Source organism: Mesoplodon bidens (genome assembly GCF_964165515.1).
Source record: "Mesoplodon bidens genome assembly, chromosome: 14".
Lineage (NCBI taxonomy): Eukaryota > Metazoa > Chordata > Mammalia > Artiodactyla > Ziphiidae > Mesoplodon > Mesoplodon bidens.
The window spans coordinates 51,093,831-51,111,874 of record NC_138170.1 but is presented as its reverse complement, the minus strand read 5'-3'; the positions used below and the strand labels follow the sequence as shown (position 1 = coordinate 51,111,874).

The 18,044-nt window shown below is 48.5% G+C and overlaps 1 protein-coding gene across 2 annotated transcripts in view; it reads left to right on the top strand.

Moving 5' to 3' along the window:
- The first annotated feature begins 293 nt into the window (after window positions 1–293).
- Window positions 294–18,044, top strand: part of RHOQ (ras homolog family member Q) — a 37,429-nt gene continuing 19,678 nt past the window's right edge. The window contains exons 1-2 of one of the 2 annotated variants that reach the window (XM_081254632.1): window positions 294–608; window positions 1,159–1,217. In XM_081254632.1, the coding sequence (XP_081110758.1) occupies window positions 467–608; window positions 1,159–1,217 (201 nt within the window). In that variant the 5' untranslated portion in view covers window positions 294–466. Of the gene's footprint in view, window positions 609–1,158; window positions 1,218–7,056; window positions 7,246–18,044 lie in introns of those variants that run through there. The other variant, XM_081254633.1, reaches the window with a different exon arrangement.

Sequence of the window (18,044 nt, the reverse complement as noted above, 5' to 3'; positions counted from 1 at the left end):
GCCGGCAGCCCGCAATCCGGGGAGGCGCCTGGGCCCGCCCTCCTCCGGGGCCGAGCGGGGAGGGGGCCCGGGCCGGCGCTGGGCGGGGAGAGCCGCCTGGCCCCTCCCCTCCGCCGCCCTCCCCAAAGTTGCCGTCTCCCCCGGGGCCGGCCAGTCTTATGATCCAGCGGATCCTCCTGGGGAGGCCGGGCCGGGGAGAGGGCGCGGGCGCCGAGCGGCGGGGGAAGCGGGCGGGAGCGGCGACCGGGGCCCGGGCGGGGATCCGGGCAGCGACCGAGGCGGCGGCAGCGCCCCGGGCCCGCCGCCCCCTCCCCTCGGGCGGGGGGAGTCGCTGCATGGGGCCGGGGGGTCGGCCGTGCTGCGCTGAGCGGCGGCGGCGGCGGACCCCCCAGGCGGGCTGGGGCTGAGCCCGGGGCCGGGGCGAGGGCTCCGGGGGGACCATGCCCGGAGGCCGGCCGGCCGCAGCATGGCTCACGGGCCCGGCGCGCTGATGCTCAAGTGCGTGGTGGTCGGCGACGGGGCGGTGGGCAAGACGTGCCTACTCATGAGCTATGCCAACGACGCCTTCCCGGAGGAGTACGTGCCCACCGTCTTCGACCACTACGCAGGTAAGCCTCGGAAGTGCTGACTAAGGGGCCGCTCCCCGGGCCGGGAACTTTGGAGCAACTTTGGCTGAGCCCCCTCACCGCCTCCCCTGCGCGCGCTCCCCACCCCTCCCCCGTCGCGCCCTCCGCCGGGCGCCCGGCCCTACCCCCAGGCTTTCCCTCTGGCAGTCCCTAGCCTGCCGGACCCAGCCTTCTTCCCACCCCCAACTCCGGTGCCCCGTCCTGGCGCCCCGCATTTCCCATCCCCCTCGGCGCCCGGGGCCGACCTCCTTGACCTTCTTACAAACGCCTTCCCTATTGCCCCAATCCCCGAGGGGGAAACGTGGCTACGGGACTTGGGAGAAAGGAGTGGGCAGCTGGGCGCCACATCGCCCCGGCCTCACGCCACTTCACAGTGAGCCGGGCACAAGGGAAAACGGGTGGCATCTCCCTGGGAGCTCCCGCTTGCCTCCAGCTGGGTTAGGAGGGAAGGGTCCTGGTGGGGAACGAAACTGCCCCAGAGCCTAGATGATTGTGAGCTTCTCTCCCCGCCCCCACTTCTCTGCCCTTGCAGTCAGCGTCACCGTAGGGGGCAAGCAGTACCTCCTGGGACTCTATGACACAGCCGGACAGGTGAGTGTCTTGGCCCCTGGCCGCACCCCCCGCCCTTTCCCCAATTCAGGGTGTCTGTGAAGGGCCTTTGGAAACTGACGTGTCTAGGAGGGAGGGTGTGTCTGCAAGGGTCCCTCTGGATCAAGTATTTCTTTCTTCAAGTCACCACATTAGGAAAAGGAAAAAAAAAAAAAACCTCAGCAACAAACCCAGACCAGCCTACCCCATGTGAACCCCTGGGCTGAAAGTTTCTGCCTGTGTGTGCCTTCTGTCTGGTGCCTGGTGTGTGGGTCCCAACTCCTGTTGCAAAGTGGCAGCGGCCAATCCTGAAGCACTCTTATTTTTAGTTGCCGATGACCAGGTCTCCCCTCACAGCCTTTGTCTGGTCCCTCATTGGTGAGTGGTCTGCCTGCCCGAGGAGCCTGATTGGTGGGAAATGGCATCATCTAATATGATGGGAAGGCATTTGGTCCTGGTTATGTTTATTACAACATCATTGCACTCTGGGACTCCAGTCCCTGAAAACGTAATTTGTGGTATTACCAGAGGACCACAGGGAAAAAAGAAAAGAAACAACAACCATCGAGCCACTCCCAGGGGCAGGGAGGGGAAGGAGGGGTTAGGAAATCAGTGTGAATCTTGGAGGAAGAGCTTTTTTTTGTTGTTCCCTAGGAAGGGCAGGTGACTTTGTCTGGGTTTTCTTTGGTAGAGATTATTGTGCAGAAAGAAAATGCACCCTCCGACCATTATGTGCAAATTAGAGGTGGCTTCTGAAGGATTAAGTTCTCCTCTCTGTCTCTGTCCCAGCTCCACCCTCTTCCCAAACCCACTTTTGCTGTGGGCCTAAGATGATTTGTTTGATGAAGTTTTGCAAAATCCAGCCCTGTGATTAGACCTGAAAATTTGGGCGGAAGTTTCCACGTGTCATCCAGACTTGGGTCCTTGAGAACATGTGAGCGGCTGAGGGCCTTGGAGAGTGTCTTTAGGGGATGTCCAGTAGTACAGTTTCCTTATCTGTAAGACGGGGTTTAAAAAATTCAGACCGGGCTTCCCTGGTGGCGCAGTTGTTGAGAGTCCGCCTGCTGATGCAGGGGACGTGGGTTCGTGCCCCGGTCCGGGAAGATCCCACATGCCGCGGAGTGGCTGGGCCCGTGAGCCATGGCCGCTGAGCCTGCGCGTCCAGTCCGGAGCCTGTGCTCCGCAACGGGAGAGGCCACAACAGTGAGAGGCCCGCGTACCGCAAAAAAACAAAAACAAAAAAATTCGGACCATTCCCCTGGGCATATATTATATGCTGGATGCTTAGCACTGAGTCTGGCACACACTAGGCACACATTAGGTCAATAAAGAGGAGCTTTTCTTTGTAGCCCTTGTAGATTTGGATTTCAGAATTGTATTACCAGGTTAGATTCCGAAGAATGTCTTGTTGGGGGGCACCTCAGTGTGGCCTCTGGTTTCTATACTGTGAAGTTAGAGGAGCTTCTGAGAATAGAGAAACCACTGGCAGAGCACTAGGCACCGCCCACTTTCACCAAACTGAACCAGGTGAGAACAATGAGTGCTTAGCTTTCCAGAGCCCCTTTTCATTACCTCCCTTGTAGTTACTCCTTCTATCATTACCAGACGGTATGGAGGGCAAGAGGCAGAACCCATTCAATCAAATGAGACCAACTTTTAAGAAGTACAGCTGGTAAACAGCAGGTTGAAATCGTTGTTTGAAAGGTGAGAGGTTAAGAATCGTCTCTAATATTAACTTCTCTCACTACTGCCTCTTCCCTTTTCTTTGTCACACCATGGCCATCTTTTGACCACGAGCCCTATTCAACAGGACATGTGTATGTCAGAGCTGTTCTGTGCACATTCAAATCTGGCTAATATCTACTGACTTCCTTCTACATATCAGGCCTGGGGTAGCCACATGCAAATATTATTTTCTCCACTAAACAACCCCATGAGATAAGTGATCCTCCATCTTTGCAGATGAGGAAACTAGGGCTCAGAGAAGCTAGGTTGCTGATCTAAAGTCACAGCTACGGAGGGGTGTTGCTGGGATTAGGACATGAGTCTGAATCTGCCATAGTTTGAGGTGGTTATATACAGAGGAAGTCATGGGAGGTGCTGAGGTGCCACCTGGGTTGGTTGGGTTGCTTGTGTCTCTGTAGACATGGTCCCTGGAATCTTCACAGTCATTCTCTGGTGGGGGTTGTATGCCACCCCTGCAGAGGAGAAAACCCAGGTCCAAAGAGTCAAGTGCTGTTTTCAGTGGAGATTGTAAGTTATCTTCTAAGTGGGATCAACCAGTTAGTGAGAGTCAGATATTACTGTTTTTATCCAATGGTGGATCACTTACTCTATTGGCCAAGAGGTGTGTTAGGCCCCCTTGGTGTTTCTCCCAGCATCTAAGACTTTTCTTAGTTAGCAATAATTCACCTTTCAGCATCCAAGGGTTTATTACTAATAAGCAATCTTAGCAACATAATCATCAATGAGATTAAATGAGTGCCCACTTTGTACCTAGCACTGCTCTAAGCACCAGAGGGGTACAATAGCATAAATTTAAGATAGGGATCTGCCATGTCTGAGGACAGCATGGGTGGAAGTGTCTGAATTAGATGCAATGTGTGATATGTAGGAGATTCCTGTGTTGTACTTGGTCATTAAGACCTCGTGCCTCTATGAATTGGTAACCGATTAATCTTACAATAATAATAATGATAAAGAAACACATTCACATGCATATACATATAGAGAGAAATTTTCAAGTCTTGATGGGCAGCAGAGGAAAGCCCATGGGCTTTGGAACCAAATAAGCTTGGGCCCAGATCTCCACCTTGCTGTACTGGTCCTGTGATTCTAGCTATATTATTAACCTCTGTGATCTAGTAAAAATGTGGTTAATTAGAATCTGCACTGCAGTGTCATAGGTCGGCTTAAATTGTTTAATGTATATAAAAGCAGCTGACACTGTTCTTCGTTCATAATAGTAGATGTGTAATAAATATGAGAAATTATTGTGCTCCACCGTGGGCAGTTTTATGGGGGGAAGAGGTCACACGTGGAAGAGGACCGTGTATTATACTTGGAGTTGATAGAAATTCTGCTAGGATGCCAGATCCTAGAGGCTTTTTAGCGGAGGTATGATGCTAGCTTTGTACTTCGTATTTGCCACGGTCCCCATCACTGGACCCATGGACACGGTCAAGTGCTCCCTGCTCTAAATGCCCTGTTGTGTCAAGATGGTTTCCTTTCTTGATCAGAACCTGCATCCCCAGTGATGTAAGAGAAACTCTTAGAAAAATGAAGAGTTCAGCGTAACATTTGAGAACCAAGTGGGGTATGCAGGTTTCAGTCGATTCTACTTTGGGAGGTAAGATGGGACGAGGGAGAAGCTCACAGCACTTTACAAAGTTCACTCATGCACTTGGGCTCTCACTGTATTTGAACAGGAGCACATCTCCCTTGGGTTGGAACTTCTAGTCTGTGTGCTTACTCTTGGGTCCCCTCTTTGACCCCAGTTGAGTTCAAAGCCATAGGTAACCAATGGCCCAATTTATATATTAAAGAACATATTACGGAACTTCAAGAGATGATTGTAGTAGATAACCTCATGCCTTCCGGAGTAGGCTGCTTCCCCCTTAACCTCCGCTGCTATTGGCAGAGAGAGAGAGAATACATAGTGAATGTGAATGTGAATGTGTCGGGCATCACGTTCTGAGTCCCATCACGTTCTCTGACTGGGCACATCCCTCCACACCCCCGACACGCTAGCATTAGGCCAAAGGGAAGCCCCCCTCTCTTGGCCAAGCCCCTGGTGGCCCAGGAGCAGCCCGACATTTTACTGCCAAGCATTTCAGAGTGGAAGTTGAAGGCGCTCCTTCCTCCTCCCTGTGGCCTGCTGGAGGGGTCCGGCTTCCGGTCCGGGCCTCTGCAGTGCTTCTCTTTTCTTGCCTGGCGTTCAGGGCTTCAGGGTCGGCTCTGCAGCAGCCCCAGTGTCTGCTGAGGGAGGTGCTGGAGGGGTGAGATTTTCCCTCCTGACTCTGCACTGTTTGGAGCTCAGGGGAAGTGAGAAGGGCTCTGGCTCTGGCAGACGAGCCAGTGGGAGCTGCCTGGCAAGCTGCTCTCGAGGTGCAGGCTCCAGGCTGATCTCTTAATCCTTGGCAGGAAGGCAGAACTTGATACCCTGAAGAGGGAAGGACGGACGCCCAGTTTATCCCAGGTCCCGGAATACCCACACTCAGGAGGGTGTGTTGGGGGTGAGTTTGGGTTCCCTAGAGTTCCAGATTTAGCCACTGCCTCAGTGTGTACAAGTCCATATGTGTGCTTTTGGGTGTGCTGTTGCTATATCTGTTAACTTAAACACACAGAAGTTCAAGGATGCATATAAGAGAGCTATAAATACCTTAACTCAGGTGTCCCCTGGGGTTGGTTCAGGGACAAGCAAGGTCTGTTTCTTACTTGACATAGCCCAGCAGCTGTGGCTGCCTTGTAGGCCCTCTGGGTGCCCAGGGAAGCACTTCCCCTCCAGAAGGGAATCTCCAGGGAGGCAGCCTGGGAATGCCCTGCCTTCTGGAATGCCCTGCAGCACCCAAGGGCCTAGTTTAACAGGAGGGGGGAGGGGTAAGCCCAGGAGTGGTATTGCCACTCATAGAACGCCTCCCACCTTCAGGCAGGCATCCTCACAAAACCTTCTGAGGTAGACTCTTCCCAGGTGAGGTAATTGAGAGTGGGTGGGCTTATGAGAACCAAACCAAGATGTGATTGGGAAAAAGGTTTTCCTTAACTTTTGGAGGGGCCTGCAGGGAGCATCAGTAGGGCTCAGGAAGTACCTACTCACGTCGCCCAGCCTCCAGGTCCCTCAGCCCAACACTGCATCCCTGAGGGGCCCCGGGAGCAGAGTTTGGGAGGAGCCGCAGGGTTCCTTCCAGACATCAGCTGCAACAGGTGAGATGCTGGCACTGAGCATCCTGGTTTCCCTTAGTAACCTACTGTAGATTTGTCATCTGTGCATTTTGCTAACCTTTTTAGAAGCTATTTATATTTCCAGTCTGCACTGCATCATAGGGAGTGCTGGTCTCCTCCTCCGCGTGGGGAAGGTGGATGGCCTTTCTTGGCTTCAAAGCCTTTGCAGTGGCCGAATGCCCTGTGTCCCCCTTCTTGGCACTCTGATGTGGGTTTGGGATGTGATCCTCTGATCCATCCGGCTTCACTTCTCTCATGATTCTCCTGAGGTTTGGTGACATTTACGCTCTGGGAACCAAAGCTTACCAGCAGGTGTGTCAGCAATGGTGTTATAGGTGCGCCCAGATGCCATCCGCTCAGCTCAGGAGTTGGGGGGGGGGCCAGTGTGTAGCTTCCAGGGGGCTGAGCATATATGGTCATTTTTATGTGTGCCAGGATGTGAAAAAGGTCGGAAGCATTGCTTTAAAGCTCATGGGTTAGAGGCCTTATGGAGAACTGGGTGTTTGTGGTTTTGTTGTGGAATTGGGGGTTTCAAGAGATGAGCCCTAGTGGTATTAAAACAAAACAAGACAAAGCCGTTCTCCATGGGGCTATCGGTTTCTAGCAATGACACGTGTTGGCAGCAGCTGGTACTACCAAGAAGCCTCAGGTACAGAATAGCAATATGCAAGGGGGAGGAATGAGAGGCTGTTACAAAGAAACTAAGCCCACAACCACACATGTCTTTAAAATTCGGGTGCCTCAGCTGAATTTCCTTTCACTCAGAGGGCTTGGTTTTGCCCTAATTTGGTGTGTTTGGGTCAAGGAGTGGCTTTCCTTGCCCTCAGCAGTTTGCTGTTCCTCTTTTAGTTTCTGGCAGGCAACTGCTTTGCACGAGGAAGAGAGGGGAGACCCAGCCAGGGAGGCTGCGCGGGGTGGCAGGATGGCCATGGCGGGTCATCCGAGCCCTTCCTGGCCACCCAGCTCTCCGAGTACAGTTCTTCCAGATCCACTGCCTGCTGGACTGGCTCGATTCTCTCTAAGCTCCATGAGGACAGGTGACCGTGTCTCTTTTTCTCCACCGTGTTTCCAGCACGTAGCCCAGTGCCTGGTGCGTGGTAGGTCTACAATGACTGTTTCTTAAATTGAGTTGATTTGCATTTGGCTGTCAACTCATTTCTGCTAAAAGGTTAACCAAAGACTAGGGTTATTGCTGTTAAATAAGAGCTTCTGGCACAACCCCTTTCTTGGAAAAAAGCTTTGTTAATTTAGTAGAAGTCTCTAAGTTTCAAAGGAGTGACAGGCATGGAGGTAAGCAGCAGGCCAGGCGCTATCCCCTGACCCAAAACCTGGGGGCTTTCAGTGGTCCCCAGTGGGCCCGTCCCCCAGTGCTGTCTCTCAGGTGCCGGCCTCCACGTCTTTCCTGAGGCCTGTCACTCTCAGATGCCCTGAGGAGGAGGCAGCTCGGCAGTGACAGTGTGGGTTCTGGATTCTCTGGAACATTTTTGAATCCTGCTCCTCCTCTCTGTAGCTGTGAGACCATCAGCAGCCAACTTCTTCCCTCCCTGTGGACGGGGGAGATGATGGCCACCTCGCAGGGTTGCCGTCAGGGTTTGTTAGAGATGATGTGTAGTTGTCCCAGATGGCCTCACGCTCAGTCAGGGGTGATGGTCCCGGCCGGCTTTGGGGGCTCTACCCCAGTTCAGTTCAGCTGGTGCTGATTCAGTGCCTCCTCTGTGTTCCAATCTCCTGTGGGAGAAGAAAGGGGGAATCTGATGGCAGAAAGCAGTGGGGAACACTCCTTATGCGACATTGAGTGGTACACCATCCCAGTTGACAAGAGGTAGTCGGGGTAAGCTCTGGAAAGCTGTAGGCTTGCAGGAAGAGATGGGAGGCAGTACAGTAGACCGGTTACCACTGTGGGCCCCCACATTGGACTGCCAGGGTCTACTTTCCAGCAAGGGGCTTGACTTCTCAAGACCTCAGTTTCCTCATCTGTAAAATGGGGATTATAAAATCAAATCAGAGCTTCCCAGCTCCCAGGTAAGGGATTTTTCTTAGCCTCAAGGCAGCTGGGTAGGGCCTGGGATGGACAGCCCTGGGCTCAGGTTGTCCCTTCCAGCTTGAGCCGTCTAACCTCAGTCACTTAGCCCATGGCCCCTCTACCCCACCCACTGTGTGCTGAACGCACCTCTCTCTTCTCTGTCCCAGGAAGTGAAAGCTTGGGAACCATTGGGCTGAATGAGGTCATGCAGGCAGAGGGGCATGGAAAACGGATATTCTGGGTGGAGAGGAACAGCATGGGGAGCACAGGCACGGGGTGTCCCAAATGTGTCTTTTTATGGTACCTTGGATCCCTGCTGTCAGTGTCAACGTGTGGAGTAGGGATGAGAACTAAATTATGGAGTTTTTCACCCAGTAACTGACGACTTAGTAATTAGAGAGATATCAATCGGGTGCTGTGTTGCTTGTTGATTTTAATAGAAAGAACAGAACATGGGGGAAGGGGCCTCTATTATTGTTGCTGTTTCTTTTCAAGTGACTGGTGGGAGTAGCGGCCCAGCCGCCTCTCTCCTGATGCCCACACTCGCCAGCCCTTCCCAGACTCAGGGAAGACTCTGGGGTTTAATAATGACACTCTTGTCACTGAGTGGCACTTTTACAGGGTGTGAAGCATGTTGCACATGGTGCTCCGTGAGGCTTCTCACCTGCTCTGAGTAAAGGAAGCAGGTCGTGGTTGCCTCCTTTGCAGGTTCAGAGAGGTTAAGTGACTTGTTCAGACCACACAGCTGATAAAAAGGCAACACCAAGATTGCAGGCCAGACTGCCCAACTCCAAGACCTGGGTTCTCTGTGTTAAACCACTCACAAGAATCAGCTTGATGGTGTTATATGTCTCCTTTACATCACGTATATTCTGTTGCTGATGATTTCATTAAAAAGTACATTCTGGGCACATTGCTTTTCTGGACAGAAGAGTTGGTGGAATGGTGTCTATAGATGGGACACTAGGAGCTGCTGCTGAAATGGCTCCTTAAAGATACCTCCACCCCACCTCCACCCTGGGAGATTAAGGGTGTTTTGTCCATTTGTTCATTAACCTCCATTGTTGCTGAAAAAGAGGACTTCCCCTGCGTGGTGCAGGTAGCTGCATTGCCAATGAGGCTGTGGAAGAAACTTCATGCTGGTGCTGGTGTCACCTGTTCCCAGGAAGGAGCTCTGCACCCCTTTGCATTGTCACCCCTGCTCTGCCTGCCAGCCCTGACTTGACATGAACTTGCTGTGCGGGGGCTGCCAGGCAGATGTCTTTTCCATCCCATAGGGGCTGCCCCAGGCTTTTCTTTTCTCCCTTTAGGAGTTTCCTTATTTAGGTAAAAACTGCCATTTTCAGCCTGTTTGTCCCTCTTCCATCGGGGTATGCCCTGAATATGCACCCAAAGACTTCCTCTGCCACCCACTCCTCATTTTGCCTGCCTTCCTGAGCATCCTGTCGACACCACCTCCGCATGGGCTCCCACATCCCACGTCCCACAGCCTGGGCTGCGTCCCGCGCTGTGACTGCCAGGACTAGATGAAAACATTCAGTCAGTCAGCAAACATTCCTTGAGCACCAAATCTGGGCCGGTACCTGTGCAAGGGGCGGGGCTTACGAGACAGATCGGGCCCAGGCCCTGCCTCCAGGAGCTCACAGTTCAGCAGAGAGGGGAAGGGAGAGGGTGCCTGTTCATCCGGGGCACAGAGGAGGCTGGGTTCTGTCCTTCCCAGGAGATTGAGAATGGGCACAGCAGCCTGGGGTTCTCCAGGTCGATTTTAGGTGGAGAAAGTGCTCAGATTGGATTCTTACATGTACTAGATGCTCAGTGAGGGTTTGAATTATTGCGCTCGTTCTCAAATGTGGTCCTCAAACCAACATGCATCTTCTGGGAATGTGTTAGAAATCCAGACTCTTAGGCTTCACCCCAGACCCCTGGAATCAGAAAATCTGAGACAACTCTGTTATGACAAGCCCTCCAGGTGATTCTGATACTGGCCGAAATGTCAGAGCCACCACGTTAGTAAATGTGAACTTAATATACCTTGTCTTAGCAAGCCACCTCCCCTCCTCCCCTCCCCCACTACACACACACACACACACACAAACACAAACTCTCTCTCTCTCTCTCTCTCTCCATGCTCTACTTATACACTGTCTCCAGAGTGCAGGTACATAACTTATCCGTCTTTTAATCCTTATTCATCTTTTAACCCCTGCCTATCCAAACACGCCTCCACACACCCTCATCTCTAGTTTTTTATGTGTGGTTGGGATGCTCCATATTTGTTCGAATGAACTGAATCATTCAGCCACTGGTGCTGCCTTCCTCACCTGCCTGGTGGAGATGGGGCCAAGGCACTATCAGGAGAAAACGGAGGCAGAACTTCTTAAGCTGCCCTTGACTCCACTGGTGTGCTGTCTGGCCCAAGGCCATGCACACAGTAGGCTCCAGGGGTATTCCTTGATGAGGCCCAAGTGCCAAGCCATGTCCTCCCCCGTACATTAAGCATAGCTGAGGTTAGCACTCTGGGAGGTGACAGGCCTGCCCCTGAGGACAATGCTGGTTTGGTTTGTGCTAAATAAGTTCCAAAGCAACAGATGGGCAATGATGTCCTTTTGTATTAAAACTCTCCACTGGGACGGTTGGAGGAAGGGCTGTTACTGACACCCTTCTCCGCAGTAATTACTTTTCTGGTTGACCATGGCTTTCTGCGTAAGTGTCTTCCTCTACCATTCCCCTGCCTTCCCTCCACTTTTAAATTCCCCCTTTCTTTCTTTCTTTCTTTCTTTCTTTCTTTCTTTCTTCCTTCCTTCCTCCCTCCCTCCCTCCTTCCCTCCCTCCCTCCCTCTCTCCCTTCCTTCCTTTCTTCATTTTCCACTGCTCTCTCTTTTTTTTTCCTTTTTTTCAAAACTTGTTCCAGTGTAGAAAAGCCATCTTCTTTCAAATGGCCTAACGGTTGGGATTATAAATGAGTTGGCTCAAAGTATGCCCCCCTTTAAGAGCTGCCACTGAGAGAAAGAATTTAATTCTGATTGTCCAGCTCAATTAAAATTCCACTTACCAATTTCGTCTCTTTTTGTGGCTGAGTTGAGTTATTTGTAGTGAGGTGGATGGACCTAGAGTCTGTCATACAGAGTGAAATAAGTCAGAAAGAGAAAGACAAATACCGTATGCTAACACATATATATGGAATCTAAGAAAAAAAAAAAGTCATGAAGTACCTAGGGGCAAGATGGGAATAAAGACACAGACCTACTAGAGAATGGACTTGAGGATATGGGGAGGGGGAAGGGTAAGCTGGGACAAAGTGAGAGAGTGGCATGGACATATATACACTACCAATCATAAAATAGATAGCTAGTGGGAAGCAGTCGCATAGCACAGGGAGATCAGCTCCGTGCTTTGTGACCACCTAGAGGGGTGGGATTGGGAGGGTGGGAGGGAGGGAGATGCATATGTATATATGCATATACATATGTATATGTATAACTGATTCACTTTGTTATACAGCAGAAACTAACACACCATTGTAAAACAATTATACTCCAATAAAGATGTTTAAAAAATAATAATAAACAACCAAAAAGAATTTAAAAATTCCACTTACCCCAGCGTAATTTTCAAAGGGCCGTCCCGCCCAGCGAGCTGGTTCAGGGTTCACAATTAAGGTGTTCCTTGTGGCCTCCCTGGCTCTGCAGGTATGGGGGATGGGATAGAGGTGAGATGGTCCCTGCTTTCTTCAGACAGGGGCCTTGTCTAGCAGCAGGGAGCTTCTGGTCTTCAGCCTGCAGAAAGTGAGAAGTCCTTCTGAGGAGGAGGCACCCCGTGAACTCCTCCTCTGAGACTCCAGCCCTCTTAGGGTTGAACCCCATCTTTGAATTTCAGCTGAGAAAATCATCTAAAGGCTACAGTCTAGCATTCTGTTTTATTCTTGTGTAAATCTTTATTCAGCACCCAGATTGTAAGCCCTCAGAGGGGGTCTGCATGTGGCACGTAGCACTTAGCACAACCCACAACCAGGTGTGTGCTGGATTTAGGAGAACCTGTTAGAAAGATGATCATGAAAAGAACATCTCCCATGACTTTACATCACCTCCATATTGGTTTTCTCATCAGCTCATTTTAAAGGGAATTCTGTTCTGTCTTGACGTTATTGAAGGTTTTTAAAATCAGGTTATAGGTGGTCGGTGTAATGCGTTGCCTGCTGAGGCACAGTAGAACTCATTTCTTAACTCAGGGAGTCCATTAGCAGAAAGGCTGCCAGGTCTCTTTGGATAAAATATTGGCCAGGATGTGTGCTGTTCTCCAGCAAGTCTGGATCTGTAGGATTCCTTCAGTGTGTTTTGTGTCAGGTGTCCCTCTGTTACAAGCAGGGGGAGCCCTGACATCCTGCTGCTGGGCCAGGCAGTGTGGAAGCATCAGAGTCTAGGCAAGCTGGTGTTATAAACAAAGCAATTCCTCAGAAATTCCTCGTGGGCCAGACTGCTTGTTTACTCCTCTTTCCTTTTAAAAAATTGAGATATTATTCATATTCAGTGGGTTTTATATATTCACAAAGCTGTGTGACCATCACCACTATTTAATTTCAGAACATTCTCATCACCCCCAAAGAAACCCTGTACCTATAATCAGTGACTCTCCATTCTCCCCTTGCCCCAGCTCTTAGCAACCACTAATCTACTTTTTTTTTCTTTTCTTTTCTTTTCTTTTTTTTTTTTTTTTTGCGGTACGCGGGCCTCTCACTGCTGTGGCCTCCCCCGTTGCGGAGCACAGGCTCTGGACACGCAGGCTCAGTGGCCATGGCTCACGGGCCTAGCCACTCTGCGGCATGTGGGATCCTCCCGGACCGGGGCACAAACCCATGTCCCCTGCATCGGCAGGCGGACTCTCAACCACTGCGCCACCAGGGAAGCCCACTAATCTACTTTTTGACCCTGTGGATTTGCCCATTCTGGACATTTCATATAAATGGAATCATACAATATGTGGCCTTTGTGTCTGGTTTCTTTCACTTAGCATCATGTTTTCAAGGTTCATCCATGTTGTAGAATATACCAGTACTTCATTTCTTTTTTGTGGCTGAATAATCCCTTGTCTGTCCTTTTTATTCGTTTTCGTCAGTCTTCATTACATGGACATTCTTCCCGAACCCTGGAAACCACTGGTCAGGTACTTCTGGTGCTGTCTTCACCCCAGCTCTGGTAGGGCTAGGGGCTGGTCTCCCTCTACGCTTTCAGTGTTCCAGTTCTCCTGTTGCCTCTGTTCATAATCCTCCCCACTCCTATCCACACCCTTATGTCTTTATTCATCAGATATGTGAGTATCTGTTAAATACAGGTGAGGTGAGGAACATGAAGATCCACCAGATAGGGTTCTTTCGCTGTAGGAGCTTAGAGTCCATTGGGAAGAGAAGATGTATACAGATGACCAAAATGCAAACAGAATATGGGACGTGCCAAGAAAAGGTAAAGTGTGAGGAGTGTCATAAGGGTGCCTGACTCTTAGGCTGCTTGCCTGGAGCCTCCCAGAGAGCCAGGGCCTCAGTCGGGCCATCAAGACTCAGAGACTTGATTTTATTGAGGAACTCACATATCATCAGGTCCACCGGTCTGATCTGTGTTAACTCATAGAGATCTGGATATAAATAAGGTTGTGGAAGGATTATTTATCATGTGGTCTTGGTGGAAAAATGGACTCAAGCCATAAACCAGTAGCTCACAAGGAAGAAAAGCGAACAGCCAATTGAACACACAATATGCAAAGATATGCAAATAAAAACTTTTTTTTTCACTTATCAAATTGAACAACATGGGAAAAATTGATATTCAGGAGTCAGGGAAGTGGATGCTCTATGTACCGTTCAGTAAAAACTGACACAATCCATTTGGAGGTTAATTTGGCAAAGACACTTAAATTTTCAATGATCCATTTCTATGAATTTATGCCAAGGAAACATTCAGTGTACACGAAGATTTACATAAAATGATATTCTTCACAGCCATATTTATAATAGTGATAAATTATAAACACATTAATGCATAGTAAAAAAGGATTTGTTAAATGATAGCATGATATGTATTAGAATAATCACAGCGATTAAGAACTGCTTTCAACAAATATTTAAAGATATATGAAAAGGCCAGTGGTGTGTTAAGTGTGAAAACACAGGAATGAAAACTATATATTGCATTATTACAACTTTGAAAAATCTGCATATGTATAATGTGTAAGAAAAATATTGGTATAAAATTGTCAAAATGTTAAAGCAGTTGGCTCTAGGTACTGATATTGAATACTTGTAGAAATTTACTTCTTTATACTTTATTCTGTTTTTCTCCAATTTAAAAAAAAGTCACTTTATTTTTATTGAAGTTATATATGCAGATGGTTTACAGAGTCAACAGTTCTATAAGATCCTGTTATGGAGAAACAAAAGATCCCTCTCCACCTTCCTACAGAGAAGTCCTTTTCCACTCCCCCAAGGCAACCGCTTTCAGTTCTTAGCTGTTTATGTTGGTAAAAGAAATCCTCTATTGCCTTCACACCATGAATGATGAGGCTTTAGCTGTCTTTTGAATATGTCTTCCACTTCCCATCCGCCTATCCCCAGTAGCTATATCTTAATTTCCATTTGATTCTTGATCAGTGGTTATATTTTTATCACTGTGTTAGCATAGCTGAGCCATGTAGTGTACTATAATTACTTTTCCTTCTTTGTGCCGCTTTTTGTTTTCCTGGAGTTACTAATTATCTTCTTCCCTTGCTCAGTTTTCACCACCTGTCTATTTCATTCTAAACTCACCTTTCCATACATTCCAGCATATCAAGTATTCTGTCAGTTTCTTCTTGGAGACATTCGTCATGAGCCTACTGACCTGCTTCAGTTTGGGCTAGTTGCCTCGAGCCTACTGCACAGCTGTCATCCTAGGATTTTCCTTCATCATTATTGGGATTCCCTTTGGCTCTATGTCTTGTATTAGATGCCTGTTTTTATTTTTCATGTCTTCATAGTTTACTTCCTCATTTTGGTAGAGTATATATTTTATTAGTTTCCTGAGAAAAGATACATTGTAGGCAAATTTTTTGATACCTGGTATGTTTGAAAATGTTTTTATTTCCTTCATACCTGCTTGACATTTTGAAAATAGATTAGAAATCATTTTTTCTTCAGAACTTTGAAGGCATTGTTCCATCATCTTCCAGCTTCAATTTATGCTGTTAAAAAGTCTGATGCCAATCTGATTCTGGATTCGTTTTTTAGGAACCTGTTTTTCCTGTCTGGAATTTCACACTCATGGTCTTCAGGGTAGGGTGTAGCTGGCTGTTGTGCGCTATTTCATCCTAGGGCCTCGTGTCCTTCAGTTCTGAGAAATTTTCTTGGTTTATTTCGTTGATTTCTTCACTTCCAATTAATCTCTTCTGTTTCACTAGAACTTCCAGTATTTAGATATTAGAGGCTTTGGGGTGGTCCTCTAATTGTCTTATATTTGCCTTCTCTGTGTCTTTTTGCTCTATTTTTGGGAGAGTTCCTCAATTTTATCATCTGCCCCTTCTATTTTTTTTTAAATGTGATTCTATTTTTAATTTTCAAGAACCTTTTCCTGTTCTTTGGATGTTCCTTTTTTTTTTTTTCTTTATCATCTAAGTTTGGTTTGGCTTGCTTTTGGTTTGAATATCTTCTCTAATTTCTCTGAGGGTATTAATGATAGCTTTTTGAAATTTTTGTCTCCCTGCATAGTCTCTCGTTTTGATCTCTGCCTCTTGTGGCAGTTCCTCAGGTGTCTACTCATATTTATGAGAGTGGCAGTGGAGAATGGGAAACTCTGGGTATACATGGGGTTGGATGACTCTGGCCCTTACTGAAGGTCTGGGTTTCTCAGCCTCAGCACTATTGATATTTTGGGCTGGACAGTTTGTTATGAGTGCTGTCCTATGAACTGTAGGATGTTTAGCAGCATCCCTATTGTCTTCCCTACTCCAATCATGATGATCAAGAATGTCCCAGACGGGCTTCCCTGGTGGCACAGTGGTTAAGAATCCGCCTGCCAATACAGGGGAACACGGGTTCGAGCCCTGGCCCGGGCAGATCCCACATGCCGCGGAGCAGCTAAGCCCGTGCGCCACAACTACTGAAGTTCGCGTGCCGTGCTCCGCCATAAGAGAAGTCACTGCAATGAGAAGCCCGCGCGCCGCAATGAAGACCCAACGCAGCCAAAAATAAAATTTATAAAAAAAAAAAAAAGAATGTCCCAGACATTGCCAGATGTTCCCTTGGGGCAACATCAGCCTTTGCTCCTTCTACCCCCATTTGAGAACCACTACTGTAGGGTGATTCATCTGGGTCTTTTCACTGGGGAACCTGGTCCTTCCTCTTGCACTGTTCATATTCCCCAGAAAAGAATCTTCCACTCTACTGCCTGAGTGGTTCCTGCTGGGCTGCCACTGTTCTGGGAGGTGAGGGGAGGAAGCAGGGTAAGGATCTCAATTTTCAGTGTACCCTGGCCTTGTGTGTTCAGTATGTTCAACTGGGCCCTGTGTCCTCCCACCCAGGGAACCCTCTGTTCTGCCCTTTCCGGGGAATAAATATCCTCTGCCTTTCATCAGGGCTGGGGAGAGTATTTATCATGATAGAGAACAGATCTGGGGTTTAACTGCTTCATTAGCAGACTGTCAGTCCGCCCTCTTGTTTGTGGCTCCACCTTCAACCCACTTTCAGAACACACTGCTCCAGCTCCCACACCTTTAGGGGGTTGTGTTGTATGGAACCGGGTGCTTCTTAACTTCTCCTCATTGCTGGCCCAGGATCTGGCTCCCAGGGTCTGCTAAATCAGTTCCTACTTGTTCTTTGGTTTTCTAGCTTCTAAAATTGTGTGGCTGTTGTCTCCTTCCCTGTTTGCTTTTCCTGTGGCTTTATGCCTTTTTTTTTTTTAATTACTGTACATGTCAGAGGATTTTGGAAAGATCAGAGATGAATTCATGTGTTCAACTGGCTAGCATTTAACTGAATTCTTCTCCAATTTGTTTTCATAGTTAGAAAACATAAATATGAAGATCAAAGCTATAGTGATAGATACCTTTTCAGTGCCTGTTATCCAGTGTACCTTTCCTTAGCATAAGGTACCCAGGAAAATGAATTCATTAGAAGCTTTCTTGGGATTCAGGCTTTGGAGCAAAAGGTCTTAGAGGAGATGTGAATTTCTTCTGGATCCTGGAACCACATGGTCAACTGCCCCTCCCACACCAGAGCTCTGCTTTCTAGTGTTCAGGATCTGTTTGTCCACCACGTTTAGCGTCTTACCGTTGGGCAAAGCTAAATGGACACAAATATTCTAATTAGGCAATTTCTCCTTTGCTAGACTCTATTTAGAGTCTCTCTAGACAATAACTTTTAAGTCAACATTTTTCAGACAGGCCAAAACATACTCTATTAGGTTACAGCTTCCTTTAGTTACATTTTAATCACCTTGATTAGATTCGGGTGTTTTCAAGAATCTCGGTCATCTCTTAGTAATGACCCATATCGCAGATGACTAATGACGATTATGGTTTCATTTTCATGAATTTAATTCTCAACGTGTAGCCATATGTCAAATTATTAGGGTGTCCTACTATAGTTCCCCTATATTTATTAACTACACCTCCAGATACAGACATTGGGAGGCAGGAAGGGGCACTTGCAGCTCTGGGGATGGGGGTGGGGGAGGGTCGGGACTGTTTTCCTAGGTGAGGAGGTGGCGTGAGTGTGTGGCTTTGGGGTGGGGACAGGACATGGGTAGAACAGGTATTCCATGCAGCCTTTTCTAGTCCTCAGGTGGTAGACATACTCACTGCTGTGAATTCCGGTGGCACTTAGCGTGTGTGTCTCTTGTCATTAA